This window comes from Bos javanicus, chromosome 7 (genome assembly GCF_032452875.1).
Source record: "Bos javanicus breed banteng chromosome 7, ARS-OSU_banteng_1.0, whole genome shotgun sequence".
Classification (NCBI taxonomy): Eukaryota; Metazoa; Chordata; class Mammalia; order Artiodactyla; family Bovidae; genus Bos; species Bos javanicus.
Window position 1 is genome coordinate 4,127,688 of NC_083874.1, and position 25,249 is coordinate 4,152,936.

Consider the following 25,249-nt stretch of genomic DNA (forward strand, 5'->3'; position numbering starts at 1 on the left):
AATTAAGTTCTGTTATTTGAAGCCACTCAGTCCATAGTACTCTGTTAGGGTGGCCATAGGAAACTCAGACACCGAGGGCACGTGGTGTATATGGACACAATCTCTGCAGGAATAGCTGATGTTTCTATTCATCTTGGGATAGATTTCCCCCCAAAGATGACCCTGTCTCTAAGACTCAGGGACCTCACCTGAGAGGTGACTTCAGGAAGCCTCTAGGAGGGTAGGGATGTGAGACAGGGAGGAAAGAAGCCAGCAGGGAGTGCCAGTGAGCCAGTAACTCTGGGCAATCTGGGCTGGGTCCTGCTGGGACCTCAGGGGGAAAAGCACAGTGCGCAGCCTTAGAGTGGTCCCACGCCGGTGTTGAGGGGTTGCATCACACACCCTTCAGCGGTCCAGTCACTGGCTCCTGGACTGCGTTCCAGCGGGGAACCCTAGGCTGGCTCCAAGTGACTTACAGTTAAAAACAGGGTGGGAACCATGAATGCCAGGCTTGCCACCAGCATCAACTATACTATTAACATATCCCTGATATTCACCCAGCAATTTCATTCCTATAAACTTAGGCTACACGAACACTACCTTATGAGCTCAGAGAGGTACATACAAGGAGGTTTGTGTCGGAAAGGACCAGGAAATTCAACTCTGTTTTAAATAGAGAATAAAATGACTTGTGTTGTTGGAAGCTGAGAGGCAGTTTGGTTTCAGGTAAAGCTGAATATAGCATCCCAAACAGTGTCACCAAGAAATCCAATTTCTCTGCGCATCTCTGCTCTACTTTGAAAAAAAACAAAATTTATTTGGCCAAGTCAGGTCTTAGTTGTGGCCTGTGGGATCTAGTTCCCTGACCAGGGGTTGAACCTGGGCCCCCTTGCACTGGGACTGTGGAGTCTTAACCCCTGGGCCACCAGGAAAGTCCCTCTGCTCCTCTTTCTGCAGTGGCGTCTTCACCCTGGGATTGGTTCCTACCTTGCAGTCACCAGATAGCACCAACCACCACCCAGGGTCGGGGTTTTAGCTCCTGGGCCAGTGGAAGAGGGAGGGTGCGTCTCGAAGGTCTCCCTGGAAGTGGTTAGCAAACATCTTTATTGTCACAGGTCCAGATGGGGTCAAGAGCTCACCTCTGTATATCACGGGATGGCACAATGTTGGAGGAGAGTGAGGAGGGGCCGACCTCACCCCTCAGGCTCAGGAGATGGTGTGAGAAATGGTACGGACCAGAAGTTAGGATGGATGTGGGGGGAGATTCAGGAACCCCCAGGAGCCACTGACCAGGTTGTGGTGGCAACAACTCAGTAACAACCTAGCTGTTGGTCAATAAGGGATGGGTGGATCTCATCACAGGCCATCCCCCTGGGGAACACTAAACTGCTGCTAAACGCATCCTGTATTCGACAACTACTGACCTGCAAGAAATACGCTGGCTGAATGCAGCGCGCGGAGCAGCTCAGCGCAGTCCTGGGCCTAGTTGGCCTCTGTGCGCATGCGCTCACCTGGCCCCGTCTCTCCCCGGCCCGCGGAGGCTCCCGCTCCTGGTCTCGGTCTGGGTGGGTGCTGCCAGTCATTCTACACGATGAGCTGCAGGTGAGGCGAGTCTCAGGGGCCCCTGGAGCCCTCTGGTGGCCTCAGCCTCCACAGAGCAGACCCAGGGCTCCAGGAAACTGTGGGGCTCTGGGGCAGTGCTTGCTGATGGTCACAGCCTGTCCCTTTGGTCACTGACGGACCCAAAGGGACAAGTGTGTGCACACAGGATCTCTCCTAGGGGCACTGGCCATGGGAGATGTCCCTGCAAAGGAACAGGAAGCCAGACCTACTTCTCATGGTAAACTCCTCATGCAGTTTGCATTTTCTAGCAAATCCTGACCAAATCAAGGTCGGGATTAACAATCCATGCAGCTGTTACATTTCAAAAAAAAAAAGGTTATTCAACAATCTGTCAAAATAACTTCAACCATGTTTTTGGTTCCTAGGGAATGAGGATCAGAGCCGAAGAAGAGATATGGGCAGGAGAAAAAAAATCATTTTGATTTTTATTAAATATACTCTCTTGGCACAAATCTTTAAAATATATAAACATTATATATAAACAAAGTGTCTTCATGGCATCAAAATGTAACTCCAAATCAGGCCAGGCAACAGTGAGAGGGGTATGACTGCCGAGGGCAAAGGTCCAGCTGTGTGCAGGGCTCAGGGGTGAGGGGCGTCAGCGCTGCCGAGGTGCGCTTGGCTGGGAACCACGCCGGAGAGCCGCACTGGGTCCGGGAACCCTGGGGGCCCTCCCTGCTCCTGCCCAGCCTGCAGCTCAGGGAGGGCCCTGCCTAAACATCCATTTGGTCTCACCCACCAGGGGTGGACCCCCAGCCTGGGCACCTTACGTTCCCATCCCATCTCCCTGTGAGGGGTGCCCCTGCCTCTCCTGAGCGCTGGGCAAGGCTGGGAGAGAAGGTGGGTGTGACATTTACCCAACAGGACAGCTCGGGCCCCCTGGGAACAAGAGTCTGGGAACAAGACTGGGGTTGGCTGGTGGAGACATGCAGGAAGGACAGAAGGAGGGGTCTTCCCACCCAGGGGACTAAGGCAAGAAAAATGGAAACAGGACAGAATAAAAGGAGGAAGTGGAAGTCACAACTGGAAATGCACGTGTGGCGGAGACACACCCTCTCAGACTCTCACACCTCACGGCTAGTAAGCCCACTGGGAAAACCGGCCCTCTCCTTGTCCAGGTCCTGGAACCAGACTGGACTGGTTAGGGTTTACGGTGTCTAGACCCAGGGCCAGCCGGATTGAAAAACAAAAGCAAAAATCAAATTCCAAACATCATTAGAAAACGTGTTTCTGAGCCCCTGTGGTTCCTGGTGGGCCCTGGGGGCTCTGTGGGACCAGCGCCCTGGGGGCCTGACTCTCTCGAGCGTCCTGCCCCACAGCCCAGATGGTCTCGGACTCCACTCTGGGAGAATCAAGGCTGCCAGCTGCCTCTGTGTTCTCCATTCACAGGAAATCAGACAACCCCAGGGGCCTTAAACTGACCCAGGTCCCAGCCAAGTCACTGCTGGGGGGGGCGCCCACAATGTGCCAGATGCCATGGGTCCCCGCCCCCCCAGGAGTCCCCACGCCTAAGGGCAGAGGGTCAGGGCCTGAGGCCCAGCCTCCATTACTGCAGCCAGTGCAGCAGGGCCGAGAGCTTCCTGGCAATCCAGGCAGATGTCTCCAGGTTGGGACTCAGACCCAAACACATGGCGATCTCTCAAACCCTGCTGCCTGGAGGCATGACCCTGGGTGGGAGTGGGGTAACAGAGGGGAAGACCCAACTCTGGGACCTGGGATCAGGAGTCTGCGATCAGGGTAACATTCTTGGGAGAAGCCTCAGGCTCTGGGGAGGGACAAGTCACCTGGGAAATAGTGGTGAAGGCAGGAAAGGCGGGGCAGGGTGGGAGCCTGCACCTGGAGCTACAGCTGAGCAGAAGGCTGGTCTCATGGAGGCCAGGCCTTGGCCTCACCCTCTCTGGGGCTCCCCCCACCCCCTCCTACCCCCGCCCAAGAACACATACTCAGAACAGCAAGGGGCAGGCGAGGTCTGGCTCTGAGCCTAGTGGGGACCAGGTCCCTAGAACCAGGAGCCTGTCCAAGGGCAAACACCACCCTAGGAGGCAGCGCTGGCCACGCCCCAACTCAGGGCGTTCCCGGCGAACACCTCCAGCGGCAGCCCCAGCCCAGCTGAGGCCGGAAGAGGAGGGCGTGAGAACCCCGCCCCCAGTCCCAACGACGTACAAGGGCCCCGGGCTTTCCCCTCAGACCTGGGCCGCACTGAGCTCAGGCCCCCCAGGCCCCCAGCTTGTTCCACAAGGCGCATCCGTGCGCCTTCTGGGTGGAACCCAGCACATCTTTGCTCCCTGGACTCAGACACGGAAGGAGTCAGCGGCCCACCGCCAACTGAAGCTCAAGCGCGGCCGACCCCACCCGCCCCTAGCTCTGCAGGTGTCGCAGCAGGATCTGCATGAGGTCGAAGGTGGTGAAGCTGATGCCCACGGCGATGGGACCCTTGAGCCAGTTCATGCTCAGGCCTTTGTAGAGGCCGCGCACCACGCCCTCCTCCCGCACGATGGTGCGCATCGTGCGCACGATGGAGGTGCGCTGGTGGCCTGTGACGCCAGCCGTCTGCATGCGCCGCCGCACCACGTCCAGCGGGTAAGAGGCAGACTGCCCGATGAGGCCGGCGCAGGCCCCGAAAATCATGCGCTCAAAGGGGTAGGGCTGCGGGCGGCCGCTGTACTCTGCAGGGGGAAGGGTGGGAGGGACCGTCAGGGCGTTGGGAAGGGGCGCCCTGGCAGCCAGAGGTGCTGGCATCCACCCGCACCCCCTGCACCGCGCTCACACGTGCACACAGTGTCACAGCTGTGCTTCAGGGCCGACCAGCTCTCCTGGGCCTCGGCGTCCCTTCTTCCTCACCCACTGATCCCCCGTTTTTAATCAAATGTGAGATCCAAAACATTTTTACAACTGAAGAGCACAAAGAATCATATAACCAAGTTCTGTGACCCAGAACAAGCTCAGACCCAGTCATTCTTGTGTCCCATCTTGTAAAGAAAGAATATCACTCTGCCCCGAACCCTCTAACTGCCCAGCCTGCCCAACAGGTGCCCTCTCTATGGGTGGTGTGAGGACCCACTGGCTGAAGGGAGGAGGGAACAGCAAGGGATCAATAGAGATTATTTAAAAACATGCTCTTTTCAGTTTGAAACTAGGGATTAAAAACAGGGAGCCGCCCTATTCACTCAGCAGACCGGCAGAACATATGGCACTTGTCAGCACCAGGAGCAGGTGGGAAGGGAGCCTGGCCCCAATGCAAGCCTGGCCACTGGGAGAGCAGAGGGTGGAAAAGGTAAAGCAAAGAATGAGGTCTCACACCCACACAAGGAGAACAGCTCCTGGATGTCAGCTGAAAACCCGACAGCCTCACCGCCCGCAAACAGGACGGATCGGAGCTGCACTACGCATGTGCGGGGGGCAGCCACTCAGGTACCTCCTATAACCAGGAACAGCACAAAAGCTGCACACGAGCCCAGGCAGAAGGGTTTGCAATGAAGGTGAAAGCAGGAGCCGAACCCTAATAAAGAGGCAGGGCTGAGGGGAGACGAGCTGGGGATTGGGTACCGGGGATCTGGGCTTTACCCTGTTTAACTTAAAAAAAAAAAAAAAAAACTTGGAGCAAATAAGGCAGATTGTTACCACCAGATCAAACCAAGTAGCAGGTATCAGTGGGCTTATTTGCTCTATGTCTTCTCCTGATCCAGACCCTGGGCCTCCAGCCTGCCCCTCCCTCCACTCGCCCCATCCACCTCCACCTCCCCACCCATCCACAGACAGGTGTGTGCCCCGCGGAGGTGCTGCCCTCTCGACGCTCCTCACCTCGGTGCAGGCTCTTGAGGGTCTCATAGGTGAAGAAGCTCAGGCCGGCGTAGGGAATGACCCCCAGCACGGTCGGAACAAATCCGTGGTAGAGAGTCTTCAGCCCCTCTTCTCTCGAGATGCGGATGAAGACGTGGAAGATGTTGCTGTACCTGTAGGACAGAGCAGTGTGGGGGTGGGGTGGGGGGCTGCAGACCTCAGCTCACTAATGCTCTCTCCTCCCCGTCAGCGGGGGCAGGCCTGGATGTCGACAGAACCCCCGTGCAGAAGTTCTGGCATTTGAGGGGGCCTTGCATGCCCAAAGCCACCTTCACCACTGGGCTCTTTGCTGTGCTCAGCCCCTGGCTTTCTATTCAGATGCATTTTAAGCACATGTGTTTTCGACTCAACATGGAGACTGGGTTTGATGGAAGCACACTGCCACCCAAGCTGAGAGACCCAGTTACTGTCCTTCTGGAAAGCTGCGGAACCCAGGGAGGTCGGGGCAACACAGCCTCAGCACAGCTTCATCAGCCACTGCAGACAGAAGCCCAGACCCTATCCCCAGGGGCCAGGTGGGGGGAGCCCTCCTGGGAACCCCACTACACACAGAGCCCCTGGTGCTGGTGAAAACGTCACCAGGGTGAGACTCACATTTCCTTTGGGGTCACAGCCATCCGCGCTCTGACCAGGTCCAGCGGGTAGGTCAGCGAGGCGGCCGTGGTTCCAGCCAGCGCACCGGCGAGGAGGCGGGGCCAAGGGGGCAGGGCCCTGAAAGTGGGTGGGGGCGAAGGTGAGCCCCCAGGGCTCCAGGTGCCCACAGGTCTGGGGTGCGGGAAAAGATGGAACGGGCGGCCAAGCTGATGGGCGGGGCGGGGGTGTCTCTTGGCGGGTGCCTGCCTTTGCCCCTGCTTGTCTGAATGAATAAGGGCAGGCGTCTTTCCACCTGCTCTGGGGCACAGCGGGGACTGTGGCCGTCCTGGGATGTAGGTTCAGGGAGACGGGGGAAACAAGAAGTTCTGACATGGTGAACAGGTGGAAGACAGGAGAACAGGGTGAGGTGACAGAGCTGAGAGGGCCGGGTTTTTTGGGGGAAGGGGGGTCTCACTCTCCACGGAAGCCGTAGTAGCTGCCCAGGAGGCGTTTGTACTCCTCGTGTGCGCTGAACTGGATGGCGGCGTAGGGCACCACACGCACCATGGTGGCCGAGTTACCGCGCCACAGGCTCAAGAAGCCTTCGTGGAGGTAGGTGAAGTAGAGGAGCCGGAAGGCCTCCTGGGGGGCAGGCAGCGGAGAGGGGCAACCTCAGTGCCCTAGGCCTCTGACTGAGCATGGCCTTTGCAGGCAGAGTGCAGCTGCCCTCTCAGCTCGCCTGACTTTGCCCAGCCCTGCGCCTGGGAGGGGGGGTGACATCAAAGACCACCCCCCATGTTCCCTGGGCTCCACACTGGGACCCCCACCCCTTCTCCAACCCTGGGAATCATGAAGTGAGCGGGGGAAAGCACAGCTGCGAAGCAGAGGGGGTAACCCCACTAAGGGGGTTTTGTAGGTGTTTGGTAGCCTAGCTTTTTAAAATCCTCTTTATTTTCCTTTATTAAGAAGGAAACACCTGCTCTGTGGGCTTCCCAGTGGCTCGGTGGTAAGCAACCCATCTGCCAATGCAGGAGATGTGGGTTTGATCCCTGGGCAGGGAAGATCCCCTAGAGGAGGGCATGGCAACCCACTCCAGTATTCTTGCCTGGGAAACCCCATGGACAGAGGAGCCTGGCGGGCTACAGTCCATGGGGTCGCAAAGAGTCGGACACGACTTAGTGACTAAACGACAACAAACAGCAACACTTGCTCTGTGTTTAAAAATAAATCAAATATGAAACCTGTGAGTTTAGACCATCAAGTCCCCTCACCACCACCCCCAGGACAGGTGGGTCTCCCGTCACTTCCCAGGGTGCGCTGTGTCCAGGCAGACTTGGGGTGCAGACAGATGGCCTTGGCCCCAGCGCCCGGCAGGGGAGGCCTTGGTCACCCAGCAGTCCTGCAGCCAGCCTGGGGTGGGGGTTGGGGAACCAATGGGAAAAGCCCCTTGAAAAGCGTTTGCCCAGCCCCTACCACCCACCTCCCTGCCTCTGCCAGCCCAGTAGGGCAGAGGTGAAGGCCCCAGAGACGGGGGTCCATGACCAAGCGCTCACCTTGGCAGAAAATCTTTTTGAGGACACTGGAAAAAAAAAACAAACACAACAGAAATTGTTGGATATGAAGGATGGGACCACCCTCCCACTCCAGTCTGCATGACCCCCACCACAGGGGTCTAGTTTGAGCATGGGGAGTGAGGGCCTCCCCTGGAAATGCCCCCCTTCAATCCCTATAAGGGCCAAGGTGGGGGCATCCCCAGCAAAGTCACCCCCTCCCCAGGAGCCTCCCCACCCCACCCCCCCACGCCTAAGCCACTCTGCACACCAACTTCTCCCCTTCTTCAGGGAGAGGAGCCCAGCTGCCACCTGGCCCTGCAGGACAGTGAGGGCCTGTGGAAGGATGCAGCTCTCCTGGGGGATGTCCACCCGGCTGAATTTCCTCTCCCCCAAGTCCCCTGGAGGGGAGGCATCCCAGCCACCAGCCCTGCGGGTGTCAGGCTAAACGGCTCCAGCTCCCTCGGCAGGGGCTGTCTGCCCTCTCCTCCAAGGCCTGGCTCGGGCAGCCCTAGTTCCCACTCTCCTGCCCTCTGGGGCGGCCCGGCCCACCACCAGCCCCTACTCCACGGTGAGCTGCACCACGTGGCCAGGTGGACCCGGAAACCCAAGTCACGAGGGGGTCTCGGCCTGGCAGCACCTGCAGCGCCGCACTTCCCCAGGTCTGCTGCCTTCTTAGCACAGCCCTGCCCTCCTCTCTGTGTGGATGTATGCACAGCTCCTGCCTTCGGAATGAAACTCAGGTCCCCGTGTGGCGCTCCAGAGGGAATTTGTTCCAGGACCAGCTCAGCTGATGGAGACGTGTCCTCAACTGCACACCTGCCCTCTCCCACATCAGCTCACTGCCCCCTCCTTAGGCAGGACGTTGGTATCAACGGTCCTGTCATATGGACAAGGGACCTGAGGCCGGGAGAGGTGAGGGGCCAGCCTGAGCAAGGGGGAGGGGCCTGGCTCCAGTCTGCAGCTGCTTCCTCCCGAAGAGCTGAGGGGCAGGGGTCCCACCATGCACGGGACGCAAAGGCCTCGTCTTCCAGGGCCCCTGCACCTGCTAAAGCCTAAGGAGGGGGAAGCTGGATTCCTGAACTGTGTCTTCCCAAAGAAATACGCTCTCACTCTCAGCGCCCACGAATGAGGCCTTAACTGGAAACGGGCTCTCTGCAGGTGTAATCAAGTGGAGGTCATGCTAGAGTAGGTGATCCAATGGCGTGGGTCCTTAGAAGAGGATCCAGACATACAGACTGGGATGGGGGGTGCAGTCACAAGCCAAGGATGCCTGGAGTCATCAGAAGCTCGAAGAGGCAAGGAAGGGTCCTCCCTCAGGGCCCCAGGAGGAGCTAACCCTACGGACCCCTTGAATGTGGACTTTCAGCCTCCAGAAAATGAGAGTAAATTCCTGCAGTTCTAAGCTGCCTAGTTTCTGGTACTTTGTGATGCCAGTCCTAAACACGGACAGACTTTCTAAGTGGATTCTAAAGAGGCATTTCAAGGGCTTCCCTGTTGGCCCAGTGTCTCAGAGTCTGCACTCCCAAGGCAGGGGGGCCAGGTTCGATCCCTGGTTGAGATCTAGATCCCACCTGCTGCAATGAAGACTGAAGATCCCATGTGCCGCAACTGAGACCCAGCGTAGCCAAATAAATAATTTTTTTTTTTTTTTAAAGAGACATTTTAGAAAGCACTTGGCAGTGCAGTGTGGGGCCTGGAGGAGGCAGGTGAGCGCCCGGCAGCCTCTCCTTCACAGGTGACAGGTGCACAGGCAGCGCTTACCTTGGAAGATGATTTTGGTTCGGTCTAGGGGAGCTACAGCTGTTTTGGCAAGAGCGCCAGCCAGTGCCCCAGACAGAAGGGAGCTGAGAACTTGCCTGTGGTCACTCTGCAAGAAAACACACGAACACGCTGTCATCGGGAGGGAGAGGAGGCGTCTGCTCTGCTTGAAACAGTGTCCAGGACAAAGGCTTTTCTCCTCCGCCTGGCCCGGGGCGGCCGGACGTGTGGTGGCCAGGGTGACACCGCCCTGCTGGGCCCTGGGCAGACTGCGGCACCGGCCACAGAGCCTGGGGGCACACAGTGAGAACCTCCTGGGCCGAGGGACCATCGTGTGAGAGGCTGGGGTGTCGCGCGTGGTTCTAAGTTCTCAGAGACGGCCTCCAATGGGATTGACGCCAAACATAAGAGCTGCCCTTGACCTGTCCTACTTTTAAGCCTTGGTCCCACCCACTGCCCATGTGCGAGGGACTCTTGAGCTTCCGTGTTTCAGGGTAAAGGCTCCTTGTGGCCTGGGGAGTGGGTGGTGGGTGTGACTCTGCTCAGCATGTCCGCTTTCCACCACTTTCTATCAGGACTTCCGGGGCCTGTGTCTGTGGCTGTTTATCCAGCTAAGCCGAAGGTGATGGGGACAGGCACGGCTGACTTGCACTTCGTGCTCCTGTGGCCAGTCTCAGGGTTGGTGCTTTCCCGAGTCTTCCTGTGGCTCCCAGAGCCCTGGCTCAAACAGCCCTCCTTCCCTTGAGGCCCACAGGGCCCCGAATCGCAGCCCAGGAAGCCGTCTGCTCATGGGGCCGGAGGCTCCATTCCCACCTCCCCCCGACCCCCCCAGTGACTCAGGCATAGCACTTGCCGGGGGCTCTGTGCAGGACGCACCCCACCTGTCCTCACTGCAGCGAGAAAGGAGGTGAGGAGCAGGGGGCTCAACGAGTCTGGGAATCTGTGACGTCCACTCGACCCAGGTGCCCTCAGGAGCCTGGAGTCAGTGTGGGGCAGGGGCATGTACGAGCCCCCACCGCTCCCCTCACAGGGCTGCCAGTCAGCAGAGGGAGCCAGACACAAACGAGCTCTTCAGACAAATGTGTGCAGAGTCAGCAGTCTGGGAGGGGCTGTGGGGAGGGGACTCAGAGTTCCAGGAGAATGCGGGCTAAGGGCCGAGGGTATATGATGAGGCGCACCTAAAGGCAGGGCGTGGGTGCACGCTCGTGAGTGTGTGTGTGTGACACTAATCAAGGGGGAGGAACTGAACACTCAGAGGCCCCAGTGAGAAGGAGCCGGGGACCACAAGGAGGGCAGGGCGGACACAGGGAAGGGGAGGGCCAAGGGAAGACAGAAGCGACGAAAGGTGGGCGAGGCTGGACCCCACAGAGCCTGACAAGGAGGTTGACCGTGGCCTACAGAGAAATGGAGACACGTGCAAGGTGAACAGGTTATTTTAACTGGAACCAGAGGAGAGGCAGCTCCTGTGAAACCCAGGGTTGAGATGGCAGAGGCCGGGACCAGAGGAGTCTGCAAAAGGGGAGTAATGAGGGGGCATGTGAGGGGTTCAGCTGGCAGTCTGGGTTCCTGAGTGGGCTTGGTGGGGTCCAGGGCGATGCCCAGGTTTGCTCAGCTCTGTGGGTGTCTCAGGGTGGGGCTGAGTCTGCCCGCAGTGACTGGAGGGCCTCTCTGCACCCCGGTCCCTCACCTCGGACGCAGTCACGTGCTGACTCCTGGCCCAGACCCCAGATCGTGTCCCAGGTGACTGTCGCCAGGGCCCTGTGCCCCTCGACCTGGCCCTCCCCTTAATGCCCCTGGTGCCCCCTCCACCAGCCCAGCCCACCTCTCCCTGAAAGAACGAGTCCCCACAGCAGTGTGTTCTTGACTCAGTGTCTGAGGCTGAGCTTTACCAGAGGGTTCCACCTTTTTGCTTCACAGAGACCCGTCACTGGGGACCCCTGCCTTTTCTGGGTCACATGGCAAGGTTCTGGACATCTGGCTTCCAGGGACGTGGACAGCAGATGCCAGAAGGCTCAGGGGTGTTTCTGGCACTGGCTTTGAGGCCCATCTGCCCCTCTGCTTCTGTCTGCTCTCTGAATCTGTGTGGCGACCGCCGAACTCGAGCCTCTGTGAGCACAGGGATGCCCTGCGGCCTGCCCACGGGCCTGTGAGCACTGGAGGCAGAGCCCAGGTGTCCCTCCACCTCCCCCAGCAGGCACTTCCTGGGAAGCCTGCGGTGCTCAGCATCGCCAGGCCAGTGCTGCATGTGCAAGGACACACGTCCTGAAACCAACCCTCGGCGTGTGGCTCCGAAGATACTCAATGAGGAGCACACACTCAGTGCAGGAGGCGGCTGCTGCCTTCCGCCCACACTCCCAGGGACTCCGAAATGACGCAGCTGGCTTATCCTTTAAAGATGTGTTAGTTGCTCAGTTGTGTCCTATTCTTTGCCACCCCATGGATTGTACCCTGCTAGGCTCCTCTTGTCGTGGGATTCTCCAGGCAAGAATACTGGAGTGGGTTGCCACTTCCTCCTCCAGGGGATCTTCCCAACCCAGGGATTGAACCTGGGTCTCTTCCACTGCAGGCAGATTCTTTACCATCTGAGCCACCAGGGAAGCCATCATGGTTGGCAAAGGCATCACCAAATGGTCAAAGTCTCCACGACTATCATATGAGTTGTGGTTGTTCAGTCTCTAAGTCATGTCCAACTCCTTGGGACCCCATGCACCACAGCACACCAGTCTTCACTGTCCTTCACTGTCTCCCAGACTTTGTGCAAAGGCATGTCTATTGAGTCAGTGATGCAATCTCATCATCTTATCCTCCGCCGCCCCCTTCTCCTCTTGCCCTCAGTTTTTCCCAGCATCAGAGTCTTTTCCAATGAGTCAGTTCTTTGCATCAGGCAGCCAAAGTACTACAGATTCAGCTTCAGCATCAGTCTTTCCAATGAACATTCGGGGTTGATTTCCTTTAGCATGGACTGGTTTGAACTCCCTGCAGTCCAAGGGACTCTCAAGAGTCTTCTCTAACACCACAGTTTGAAAGCATCAATTCTTCAGCGGTCAGCTTTCTTTATGGTCCAATTCTCACATCTGAACATGATTAGTGGAAAAATCATAGCTTTGACTAGATGGACCTGTCTTGGCAAAGTGATGTCTCTGATTTTTAATATGCTGTCTAGGTTGGTCATAGCTTTCCTTCCAAGGAGCAAGCGTCACTGTCCTTGGGGCTCAATAAAATAAAATCTGTCACTGCTTCTGCTTTTTCCCCTTCTATTTGCCGTGAAGTGATGAGACCAAATGCCATGATCCTAGTTTTTTGAATGTTGAGTTTCAAATCATATTTTTCACTCTCCTCTTTCACCTTTATCAAGAGGCTCTTTAGTTCCTTTTCTCTTTCTGCCATAAGGGTGATGTCATCTGCATATCTGAGGTTATTGCTATTTCTCCCATCAATCTTGATTCCAGCTTGTGATTCATCCAGCCCCGCAGTTTGCATGATGTACTCTGCATATAAATTAAATCAAGACAGTGACAACACACAGCCCTGTCATGCTCCTTTCCCAATTTTGAACTAGTCTGTTGTTCCATATCCAGTTCTAACTTCTCATCATAGGAGAGATCCTTGCAAATGAAGAATGAGGCAGGAAGCCTGATGGAGAGAAAACGGGTGGTCCACAGACAGGATCCACACGAGCAGCAAAACCACAGGAAGATGCCCAGCTCTTTCACCAAAGAAATGGGACACTGTAGAGTGAGCTCCCTGTGCTGGGTTAGCCAAGCAGGCAAGACTGATGTGGGTCGCGCCAGCCAGCAGGAGGAAAACTGCTGCCGCGTGTGTCTGAGTGCAGGCTGGGCACGGGGGCCTTTGCTGGGCATGTCCGCTTGGCGGGATCCATCTGGGCCAGTGGAGGGAGGGCCACGTCTCCCTCATATGCTAAAGTTCACTGAACTGTGAGGGATGGGGTGCCTGCTCTGGGGCTCACCCCTCTGTCGACCAGCGTGGTGACCGGGGTCCCAAGAACCAGGCCTCCTGTCCGCCTGGTGCTCCATGGAGCAACCTGGAACTTGGGGAAAGGTCAGGAGGGCCAGAGGTTGACATTGCTTCAGCCTTTGAGCCCGTGGACTTTGAGAACTGCCTGCGGGCGCCTGAGCTGGCCTGGCAGTGAGGATGGATTAGTCCATGCTCGAGGTTCCGGTGGGGGAACTTCTGGCTTCTGTGGTGAACAAGCATGGGCCTGATCCAATTTCTTTACGAGGGAATAAACCTTTTGTCTTCAACTGAAGGGCGTCACTGGGGATGAACTTCAGAGCTGAGGGTAAACTCCTCCCTGGCGTGAGGAGCTCCCCTCAGCCCACCCCACCTTTGGCTAATTACTCTGTGTTGGCAAATCTGAGTCAGAAGAGGGACCCAGGGACACCTTTGACATCCCTGCCAAATGTGGGTGAGGTTTTGACTTCTTGCCAAGCGATGGGGCGGCGGGATCCACAGCACAGACAGGGCTATAAAAACGGAATAGGAGGCGGCCTGCGTCACCCCCCACCGCCCCCGCCCTTAGTGTGGGAGGGGGTGATTTATATGAGGTGCGAGCACGGAAGAGGGAGCGGGTGAGCGCGCCCACGGAGGGGCAGGGGTACTTGCCTTTGAGGAGACGTGCGCGGGCAGGACAGGCTCGGCATCGTCACGCAAACGCACCACGCCTTCCTTCACACCAGTACCCATTCCAGGCCTGCTCAGGACGGCGGGGACTCAGTCCTGGAGAGCAAAACGGGGCGCAGTGAGAAGGCGGCCTCCTCCACCAGCCCAGGGCCTGGAATTCATCCCCAATGACCCGATTCCAGCACTGCCGCAGAGGCACGCTTCGCCTAACCTGACTTTGGTCTCCCTGCAGGATAAAGACAACAGAACCTGCATCTGGATGCCAGAGTCCCCTGCCCTGACTGCTTAATCATTTACAAGAGCACTTCCCATCAGCTCTGTGATCTCATCGTCACCAACAGGCCTCTGAGTCCTCCGTTGTTTTCCAAGCTGGCACCGACCACTTAGGTTGGCTCAGAGAGGTGAAGCTGCCAGCCAGGTCACACAGCAGGAGGTGGGAGGGGTGGGATGGGCTCTAGAACGTGGAGGCCGGAGGTCTCCACCTGCCCTGGAGCCCAGCCCACTTTGGGGTGATGCCAGCTTGGACCTGAGATTCCGTTCTCAGAAATACTTTTAGAAAATTAATCTTTGAACTTCACTAGTAGTTCTGAGTGACTTCACTTTCACTTTTCACTTTCAGGCGCTGGAGAAGGAAATGGCAACCCACTCCAATGTTCTTGCCTGGAGAATCCCAGGGACGGGGGAGCCTGGTGCGCTGCAGTCCAGGGGGTCGCTAGGAGTCGGACATGAGTGAGCGACCCACTCCAGTGTTCTTGCCTGAGAATCCCAGGGACGGGGGAGCCTGGTGGGCTGCCGTCTATGGGGTCGCACAGAGTAGGACACGACTGATGCGACTTCGCAGCAGCAGCAGCAGCAGTTCCTCCTCAAAGGATATACATAATAATAAATATATCTTTGAGTTCTGTGGGAACTAAGGCCCCCAAGCAGGTGGAGGGTGGAATGATGTTGATCCTCCTGACTTCAATCAACTAAAGCTTGGACTCTGGACCTTTGCCCCAATTCTGTGCTGAATTGTCCTCTGTTCAAGCCCCTTCCTGAATACTCATGGACCCTGAGCTTAAAATTTCCCCAGTTTTGCTGTTCAGGGAGACGTTGCTTTGGAAAAGGTCCCTTGTATTTCCTTTAACTTGCTGCAGGTAATAAATCCTTCCTTCTCCCCATCTTTGGCTTGGTTGTGTCTATTGGCTTGACATCCACCCACTGTTTTGGTAACAAACCTACCTTTAACCTCCCAGAGGAAGCGCACTCAAAGCTTAGCGACCACAGGGAGAGGACCAGGAGGAAAAACATACAATATGAAGGACTGGTGTCACCGAGATGCCACTGGGCACTGGTGTGCTTGGAGGCCTCAGTTCCCACGCTTTAAAATCACCCAGTGAACCCGCAGGCTTCCTTGGGACTTCCCTGGTGGTCCAGTGGTTAAGAACCCGCCTTCCAATGCAGGGGATGTGGGTACAATCCTTGGTGGGGGAACTAAGATCCTACATGCCACAGGGCAGCTGGAACCTGAGCCAAAAATAAAAATAAGTATTTAAAAAAATATTATGCTTTCCTGTGCTCAGTCACGTGTCACCCCATGGATTGCAGCCTGCCAGGCTCTTCTGTCCATCCCGGCAGGAATACTGGAGTGGGTTGCCATTTCCTCCTCCAGGGGATGTTCCTGACCCAGGGATCAAACCCGTGTCTCCTGTGGCTCCTATGTTGGCAGGCGGATTCTTTAGCATTGAGCTACCTGGGAGGCCCCATGCTTTCCTGTAAATGATGCCAGCCGTGGAAGCCCCTCCTGCCGCCTGGGCCCTCCCAAGCACCCGCTGGTATGGGACATCTTAGGAAGCACAAGCAGGATTCTGTTCCAAGTGGCCTCTGCTGCCATTTCCTACCGAAAACGGTCCCTGACTCGAGGAGGAAGGGCTGCTTCTAAGACAGGGTCAGAAATTTAAGGATGAGCCTGGGCCACCCTGGAGTGCCGGGCAGGAGCCACAGCCCGTGGTGCTGTGACGACGGGACACAAAGGCAAATCAAGGCGCCCCAGCGGCCAAAGCGGGAACAGCCCGAGCACCACAGTCAGTGCAGCGGTGTTGGACTATTGCTGTTACTTTGGCAGCACCACCGCATGCTGGGTCTTCGCTCCCCAACCACCGATGGAACCCACACCCCCTGTAGCCCCAGCGCGGAATCTTAACCACTGGACCAGCAGGGAAGTCCCAGCAGTGTTGGATTACAACCCGAAGTGCAAAATAAATATCCACAAGCCACACGAACATAAATAAATAATTGAGTAAATAAATGAGGAGGAAGAGACAAATGTCCCAGGTTGAAGAACGTCAGTCCCAAGTAACTGACACAGGTGCTCAGCCCTGGGAGAAGGGAAGCATAAGCAGGAGCCCTGAGGTGTGGGCCATGGGTGGTGACTTCCTTTCAAAGGGCACAGCACAGAAAGTAAAGGGGAGTCACTTTAGTGAAGACAGCTGCCAGAAAACCCCCTCAGCCAGGCGATCGAGATCAGCACCACAGTGGTAAGTCACGTTCACCGCACACGCCCTGGTCACCTGTGTGATGAAAAAGGCTCCTCCTCTCCGAAGCCCAGTCTAACCATGAGAAAAACATCGGACAAATCCCAACCAAGGGCCATCCTACAGAACACCAGACCAGTTTTCCTCCAACCTGTTAAGGTCATCAAAACCAAGAGCGTCTGAGAAACTATCTCAGCCCAGAGAAGCCTAAAGAGAAGTGATGGTGATGACTAAATGTAATGTGAGGATCCTGGGATAGAAAAAGGACATTAGGGAAACACTAAGGAAACATGAATAAACAATGGACTTTAGTGAATCATCCGCCTGCCGTCGCAAAGGACGCGGGTTTGATCCCTGGCCCAGTGAGACTGCACAGGCCTGGGGGCACCTAGCCCACGCATCCCAACTACTGAGTCTGAGCTCTAGAGCCCAAGGGTCACAACCCCTGAAGCTCCTGTGCCCTGGGGCCTTTGCTCTGCAGTAAGTGAAGCCAGGACAACGAGAAGCCCATGCCCCACAACCAGAGAGAGCCCGCCAGCAGCCAAACTGGGAAAATTTTTAAAAATTAATCACTTTAAAAATAATGACGCATCGGTACTTGTTCATTAGTTGTGACAAACGTAACACTAACAGAAGATGTTATTACTACAGGAAACTGGGAGTGTGCGGCAGGGGGACTCTGAATTACTTTTGTAACTTTTCTAAATCTAAAACTGCTCCCAAACAAACAAAGAGCAACTAGGCTGGAGGGCTTTTTCTCAGGCCGTTGCTGGGCGATCCGTCTGGGGTGCCTGCCACTGTGTCACGCCCCACGTGTCTGCTGATGCTCAGCACCACTGCCAGCGCTCCGGGGGCCTGTCTCCACGGCTGGGCGCCTGCGTGCGAACAATGCAACCTTTCTTTCTTTCTTTCTGTATTTATTTATTTGGCTGCTTCGGGCTTAGCTGCAGCACCCAGGATCTTTGCGCTGCACAGGCTTAGTTACACCTCGGCCCTGGAAGAAGGGAAGCATAAGCATGAGCCGTGAGATGTGGGTCAGGGTCTTAGCTCCCGATCAGGAATCAAACCCACGTCCCCTGCATTGCAAGACAGACTCTTAACCACTGGACCACAAGGGAAGTTCCTATTTTTATTTTTCCTGTACTGCTCGACAGGTAGGATCTTAGTTCCCCGATCTGCGATCGAACCTGTGCCCCCGTCAGTGGAAGTGCGGAGTTGCAACCGCTGGACTGTCAGGGAGGTCCCAATGCAGCCTCTCTCAGGGCTGGGTCAGGCGTGGTGCATGTGGACACATTCTGATAAACTGCCCTCTTGACAAAGGATCCAGCCCTTCGTACGGTCCAGCCTCATCCAGTCTAGAGCCTGACGACTTGTCTTCTTGCCTCCCTCTGACTCTTGCTCCACGCTCCCCAGGAGGAGAGAGTCCCCGGCAGGTGGTGCAGGCTCAGCCCCGGGTTTGCCCGTGTTGCCCTCTGAACCATTCTTCACTGTGGCCCGGGCCGGGGGCCTGGCCTGGGAACTCTGCAGACCCAAGACAGGTCCTCGGTGTGGTGGACACGGACAGAAGCAGAGTCACTGCACAAATCAGTGAAGACCTACAAGAGCATGTCCCATGTCACTGCTGGTGACAGCCAAGGCCAAGACACGGGAAGGCACCTGCAGGGGCTGAATGGTGCCCTGCCCCCCGCCCAGACCTGCCTGTGCCCCCAGAATCTGTGAACAAAAGGCCCTTGCAGAGGTCATTAGGGTAAGGATCTGGAGATCCTTGCCCTGGATGAGGCTGGGTCCTCAAATCAAGGACAACTCAAATCTCTTATCTCTGATAAGAGACAGAGAAACAGACACAGGCAGGGAGGCCCCATGACAGAGGTGTTAGGGTGACACACCCAGGCCACAGGCCTAGAAACACCTGCGGTGTAAAAGCTGGAAGAGACCAGAAGAGTCTCCTGGAGCCTGAGGAGAATTAACGTGGGGCTTGTGGTCTGCAGAGCTGCGGAAGGATACACTTCTGTTGTCATAAATCAGTTTGTGCTGGTTTGTCACTGGGGTCAGAGGAAACTAAGACGCCTTTTGGAGGAGAACGTGGGGTGCCCCAGGCTCCCTAACTCTGAGCAGAGGGGCAGCCAGAGTTTGCAAGCTGCTCCGCCAGGGCCTGATGCCTCCAGGAAACTCCCCAGGATTGCAGGGCAGAGAGAAAGAGATTCCTTCCATAGGGCTGTGGAGGGGTGCTTTCAAAATGTTGCCTCTCAGGCCAAATGCTAATTTCCTAGCTTCTGCCCTTTCAAAAAAACCAAAACAAGCTCAAGACAAGGGCAAAGAAACAACCAGATCACTGGGAAGGGAATCCATGGGGTCGCAGAGAGTCGGACACGACTGAGCGACTGAGCTGAACTGGGGAGGAAAATCAACAACTAAAGACCGACAGAGGGACTCCCTGGTGGTCCCGCGGCTAAGACTCCGTGCTCCCAGGCAGGGGCCCCGAGTTCCACCTGGCCCGGGAACTGGGCCCCACAGGCCTCAGCTAAGAGCTGCATGCGCAACTGAAGAGAGGTCCTGCACACCTCAGCTAAGACCCAGTGCAGCCAAATAAGTAAGTGACAGGTACCAGCCTGCACTGGCATGGAGAAAGGCAGGTTTAAAACCCTCATGGGGGCTGCCGGCGTGTGTCGGGACAGTAACTTAACTGGTGGATGAGCGGGCAAAGAGGCAGGCCGTGGGCAGCTCCTCTTAGCAGGTAACCTGGCGAATGTCTCAGAATGCGTGCTGTTCCCCTGACAGGTGAGCGTGGAGCCTCACAGGCCAGTAAGGCCATGACCAGGCGCTGGTGTGGCCTGAAGGTATGGTGGTCTGGATGGGAAGCCACGGGGAGAGAAGGGAGGCGGGGACAGGGAGAAGGTGTGACCTCAGCCCTCACGGGAGGACGCCAAGCGGCCTGTCACTAATGAGCGACCCTGCCTGAGCCTAGGTGGGAGGCTGTCCAGATGCAAAGATGGGAAGCAGATCATGTGTTTACAAAGTGCTGTCAACAGTGAGGAGGACTCTCGGACACGGAGGGGACAGGGGATGGGGGGAGCCTGACCATGGGTGCAGACTTGCCAGCAGCTGGCATTTCGCTGGCCCCCACTCACACAGCCGACAAGGGGCTGCCCCACACCCATAGTGCCCTTCCCTGGTCAGACCCCTCCTCTGCACTCAGGGACCCCACCCCCGCTTCCTCCTGGCTTCTTTCCCCCAAACTGCCACATGATTCTGAATTGACCCCTCAACTTGCCCCAAGAGGCCCCTTTACTGACTTAGGGCCCCCACTTCCCACACTGCTCCCATACTCAGGACAGTCATCAGGCCGCCTCGGCCACCAGGGTGGGTTCACTGAGGCTGGGACTTCTCCGCAGCTGCTGAGGCACACGCCTAGAGCCGGTGCTCTGCAACCAGAGAAGCCACCGCAGTGAGAAGCCCGGGCACTATAACGAAGGTCAACGCACTCACCGTAACTAGGGAAAGCCCGGGCAAAGCAACAAAGACCCAGCACAACTGAAATAAATGAAATAAATTAAAAAAAAACTTTTTTCATACATTTGTTAGCTGACCAGTTATTTAAGAAATCTTTGTGACTGTAACCTACATTCAGAAGTATGTTTTGTATCATATATTCACTTACAGACGCTTCTGCTTCCATGCCCTAACTGCAACAAGAGTTTCAGGAAGGAATAGGTAGCCCTTTTATTTTTTTATTTCTATTTATTTAAGAATATTTTTGGCTGTGTCACACAGCATATAGGATCTTAACTCCCCAATCAGGGATCAAACCCGAGTCCCCCTGCAGTGGAAGAGTGGTTTCCTAACCGCTGAGCCGCCAGGGATGTCCCATAGGTAGCCCTGGGCTTCCCTGGTGGCTCAGTGGTAAAGAGTCCGCCTGCCAATGCAGGAGACCTGGGTTTGATTCCTGGTTTGGGAAGATCCATGGAACAACTAAACCCGTGTGTCACAATACTGAGCCTGTGCCCTAGAGCTTGGGAGCCTCAACTATGGAGCCCGTATGCCCTAGAGCCCATGCTTCACGACAAGAGAAGCCACTGCAGTGAGAAGCCTGCAACCGCAACTAGAGAGGGGCCCCCATTCGCCGCAACTCGGGAAAAGTCTGGGCAGCAACGAAGAAGACCCAGCACGGCCAAAAAATAACAATAATAATAATACAAATAGAATATAAAAAAACGTTTTAAATGCAATTCGCTCTGCCATCTCCCCCTCCCTCCCCTCTACTTAATTTTGATAAAGCTAACCACAACCAACTGCACTGACTTCATGAATAAAGGGTCTCAAGCAGCAGACTGAAGGAACACTGTTACAAGCTGTGGGTTGGGAGATGGTCATTTCTTCCTATCTTACGCATTTTATATTATGCATTAATACATGTGTATACGGCAACCCAATCTAGTATTCCTGCCTGGAAAATCCTATGGACAGAGGAACCCGGTAGGCTATAGTCCATGGGGTCACAAAAGTCAGACATGACTTAGCAACTAAACCATACATACACATTTTAAGCTCAGACTTAAACCCTAATTTCTTTCTAGGGTAGTGATACAAAATAAAGTTTAGGTGAATTAAGTTAGAAAAGAAAACTGTGCCGTGAATCCTGGAACAGGAGGCGCAGCTTTCATAACTGGGAGAGGAGGTCCCCAGGGATCTCAGAGGCACCAGGCCCACGGGTCACCCCGCGTCTCTCATCACAGCAGAGAGATGCTCTCTGTGGTCCAGGAGCCCCAGGGGAGAAACCAAGACACGGTCCTGGGGTCAAGGGCGAGGGTCAGATTGGGGCAGCCACTTGCTCAGAGTGACAGATTTGTTCCCTGACAAGCAAATATACTTCCAGCCCAGATGAACCACATAAGCATCTTTTGGGTGGGGAGCAGAGAGAGACCTTTGGTTTCGCATCAAAGCACAACTTTCTCAAAATGCAAGTTGCTCACAAATTCAAAGATGTATAATATCTGCGACAGGAGAGGGTGTGGAACATTAGGCCACACCTAAATGCTGGCTCCTAAAAAACGATCTTTCCAAAAAGATGGAAGAGAGCTCAGAGCTCTGGCCCCCAGTGTCCCCCAGGGCCCTCAGCGGTACACACTCCCTGCGGCCACGCCTCTCTCTCCGTTCCTTTGTTGGAATGTCTGACCTCCTGTGACACTGTGTCTGCTGCACGACCGCGGATATCAAGGACCAGAGGGACACACATTCCCACTCCTTGTGCTGCTGACACTGTCTCTCCGCGGGGCTCTGTGCTCAGCTCAGTCTCAGGTTCTGGACGCCCATTCACGGGGAGACCGGTGCTCACCCTCAATGCTCCAGCCTCCTCTTGAAGTTCATGAACACCCCACGACCGGCGGGAGCTCTCTGGCCAGAGGTTATTTCTGTTAGTATTTACCATGAAAGACACTCTGGCAGGCACTCCGCTGAGCTCACTGCCCTGTGGCTCTCCTTCCAGGAGAGAATATGCTTTTAAGTTTGACTGCACATTCCTCAATTCAGAGGGGAAGTTGAGAAAACTCTAAAGTGAGGCACCGGCTTGGTTTTAGGTCATGCAGGCAGACTAGGCCTCCATGAAGAATACTGTACAGGCAATGGGACTTAGGTGAGAGTTTTTCTGAGGATAGAAGGGGTGGGAGGGGATCTGAGATCCTCCTTAAAAATATCTTCAGCACAAGAATAAAACAATTTGTAACTATGCATGATGACATATGTTTAGCTTACTGTGCTGCCTATTTTGCAATGTACACAAATATTGAGTCATTATATTATAAACCTGAAACTAATACACAGTCAGCCCTCTGTATCCACAGGATCTGCATCTATGGATTCAACCAATTGAGGACTGAAAACAGTTTTAAAAAAAAAAAGAAATCAAGAAAGAAAGAAAGAAAAAACAAAACAAAACAGAAAGTTCCAAAAAAGCAAAACTTGAATTTGCTGTGCACAGGGCTCCCCAGGTGGCTCAGTGGTGAAGCCTCCATCTGCAGCGCAGGAGGTGAGAGCTCCATCCCGGGCTCGGGAAGACCCCCTGGAGAAGGAAACGGCAACCCACTCCAGTATTCCTGCCTGCAGAATTCCACGGACAGAGGAGTCTGGCCGGCTACATCCAAGGCAACTATTTATATAACACACTGTATTAGGTATTGTAAGTAACCTAGAAATGATTTAGGGGCTCCACTAGTAGCTCAGCTGGTAAAGAATCTGCCTGCAATACGGGAGACCTGGGTTCGATCCCTGGGTTGGGAAGATCCCCTGGAGGAGGGCATGGCAACTCATTCCAGTATTCTTGCCTGGAGAATCCCATGGACAGAGGAGCCTGGTGGGCCACACTCCATGGGGTCGCAGAGTCAACACGACTGAGGGACTAAGCACAGCACAGAGATGATTTAAAGTAGACTGGAGGATGTTACATGCGAATACTACACCATTTTATAATGAGGGACTTGAGCACCCCCAGATTTGTATATCTGAGGGAGATTCTGGAACCAATCCCCTAAGGATAACAAGGTAGGTGCTAAGTCGCTCTGGTCATGTCCGAGTCTTTGTGACCCCATGGACTGTAGCCCACCAGGCTCCTCTGTCCACGGGATTCTCCAGGCAAGAATGCTGGAGTGGGGTGCCATTTCCTCCTCCAGGGATCTCCCTGAGCCAGGGATCGAACCTGCAGCTGTCGTGTCTCCAGCGTTGGCAGGCGGGTTCTTTATCACTAGTGCCACCTGGGAAGCCCAGGACAACAGCGGGTGACTATAATATGTCAATTATACCTCAATTAAAAAATGCAAGAACTCACCCCCATTAACAGACATGAACTATCATACATAAAACAAGTAAGCAACAGGGATTTACTGTACCGCTTTGGGAATTATATTCAATAGCTTGTGATATCCTATGATGGAATATAATCACAAAAAAATACATAACTGAATCACTATGCTGTACATCTGAAACTAACATGAAAATCAGCTATACTTCAAAAAAAAAAAGTTCTCAGTAAAACAACAACAAAAAACAAAACAAAACCCAAAAATCTTTGGGTAAGAGAGACAGAACATACACAGGAACAACAGCCAGATCATGCATGATGGTAGGACTCTGACCCACGACCTCTGCAATAAGCAGCCAGGGAAGCAAACCATAATGACTCCAGCACCTGGCCCAAAACAGCTGGAGTTTGGTGACTGCAGCTTTCCTAATTTTTGTTTCTGCTTCCAACTTAGGACAATTCAAAAAAAAAAAAAAATAGTATGCCTCCCTGGCCATTCATGGAAGGCAACTGCTGTGGGCAGGCATCCCCTCACCCCACTTCTCTTGCCTAGAGCCTCTAACAGGCACACCTGAACCTTCTCTTCTCCGCCATAAAGCTCTCTCCCCGCTGCTGTCTTTCAGTCTCTGCCAAATGCAGTGGTGGCAGCTGACCCCTGTCTCTAGCAAGCCTCTGCTGTTTTCACTGAAGTGGCCTTCGTTTATTTCTACAGGTAATTGCATGAAAAGAGGAGAAGAGACAGCTCTTCCTTATGGCAGAATTTCAACTAATGAACGTATGAGGAATGATGGACACAGAAAATCACCAACAGACAAATGTCGGTGTTCACTATTGCTGCCAAAAACTGCGAATGGGACTTCCTTGGCGGTCTGGGGTTTAAGAATCTGCTTGCCGATGCAGGGGACACAGTTCAATCCCTGCTGCTGGAAGGTTCCACATGCTGCGGGGCAACTGGGCCCATGTGCCACAACTGCTGAAGCCCGAATGCCTCAGAGCCTGTGCTCTGCAACTAGAGAAGCCACTGCAATGAGAAGCCTGCCCAGCACAAGAGAGTAGCCTCCCGCTTGCTGCAACCAGAGAAGCCCACACTCAGCAGTGAAGACCCAGCACAGCCAAAAACAAACAGATAATTCATTACCGTAGAGAAATTTTACAAAAAAGAACTACAGGTGGACCGACACTAAAGGGAGAGAGTGAAAATACAATGAGAAGGGGGATATCTGTGTGGTCTTCAGCATCTCTCCACAAGACACTTAATTTCTCTGGGCAGAGCAAGCTGGCAGACCCCATCTTGACCAAGCAATCAAGGTCAGCCACAGAGGACAGGACACAGCGACAGCTCGCACGCTGGATGTAACACAACGGGAAGGACACAGTGTCACTTGTGGGGTTTCTGCCAAAGACGCACAACCCCTGATCTGATCCCGAGGAAACATCTGACAAGCCACACTGAGGCACACTCTGCAAACAGCTGAGTGGTTCTCAGAGCGAAGGTCACGGACAACAAGGGAAGGCTGCGGAACCATCGCTTCACAGATTGAAGGTGACTCAGGAGACACGAGGACTAAATGCAGCATCCGAGCCTGGACCAGAAAAAGAACCCAAGGGGGAAAGCTGATAACGTGAGGTTCCGGTCTGGAGACGAGACCCTAGTGTCGTGCCGACGTTTAGTTTCCGGCTCAGACAACCGCACCGTGTGTGAGACACTAACCGTCGGAGCCGCTGGGTGAAAGGTATCAGGAACTCTCAGCTAGTTTTGTCATTTTCTGTGAGTCTAAAGTTGTTTCAAAGTACACAACTTAAAAAAAAAAAAAAAAAGAAGAAGTTATGAGAAAACCAGGAGCTTCTGGGACTGCCAAAGTTTTCAGAGAAACACGTCAGATGCCTGTGGCTAGAGGGGCTGGCACAGTGGTCTGGCTCCTCCCTGCCCACCGGGTGCCTTTGAGCAGTGTCTCCAAGTTCTGTGCTGGGGAAGGGTG

General features: G+C 54.8%; 1 protein-coding gene across 3 annotated transcripts in view; it reads right to left on the reverse strand.

Annotated features, from left to right (window-relative positions):
* Positions 1-2,002: 2,002 nt before the first annotated feature.
* SLC25A42 (solute carrier family 25 member 42) overlaps positions 2,003-25,249 on the reverse strand; it is a 43,669-nt gene continuing 20,422 nt past the window's right edge. For all 3 annotated transcript variants that reach the window (XM_061421486.1, XM_061421485.1, XM_061421487.1), the window contains 7 exons: positions 13,950-14,063; positions 9,330-9,435; positions 7,569-7,594; positions 6,491-6,657; positions 6,037-6,153; positions 5,404-5,555; positions 2,003-4,268 (listed from right to left, as the gene is read on the reverse strand). In XM_061421486.1, coding sequence (XP_061277470.1) covers positions 3,961-4,268; positions 5,404-5,555; positions 6,037-6,153; positions 6,491-6,657; positions 7,569-7,594; positions 9,330-9,435; positions 13,950-14,030 — 957 coding nt within the window. In that variant the 5' untranslated portion in view covers positions 14,031-14,063 and the 3' untranslated portion in view covers positions 2,003-3,960. The remainder of the gene's footprint in view (positions 4,269-5,403; positions 5,556-6,036; positions 6,154-6,490; positions 6,658-7,568; positions 7,595-9,329; positions 9,436-13,949; positions 14,064-25,249) is intronic.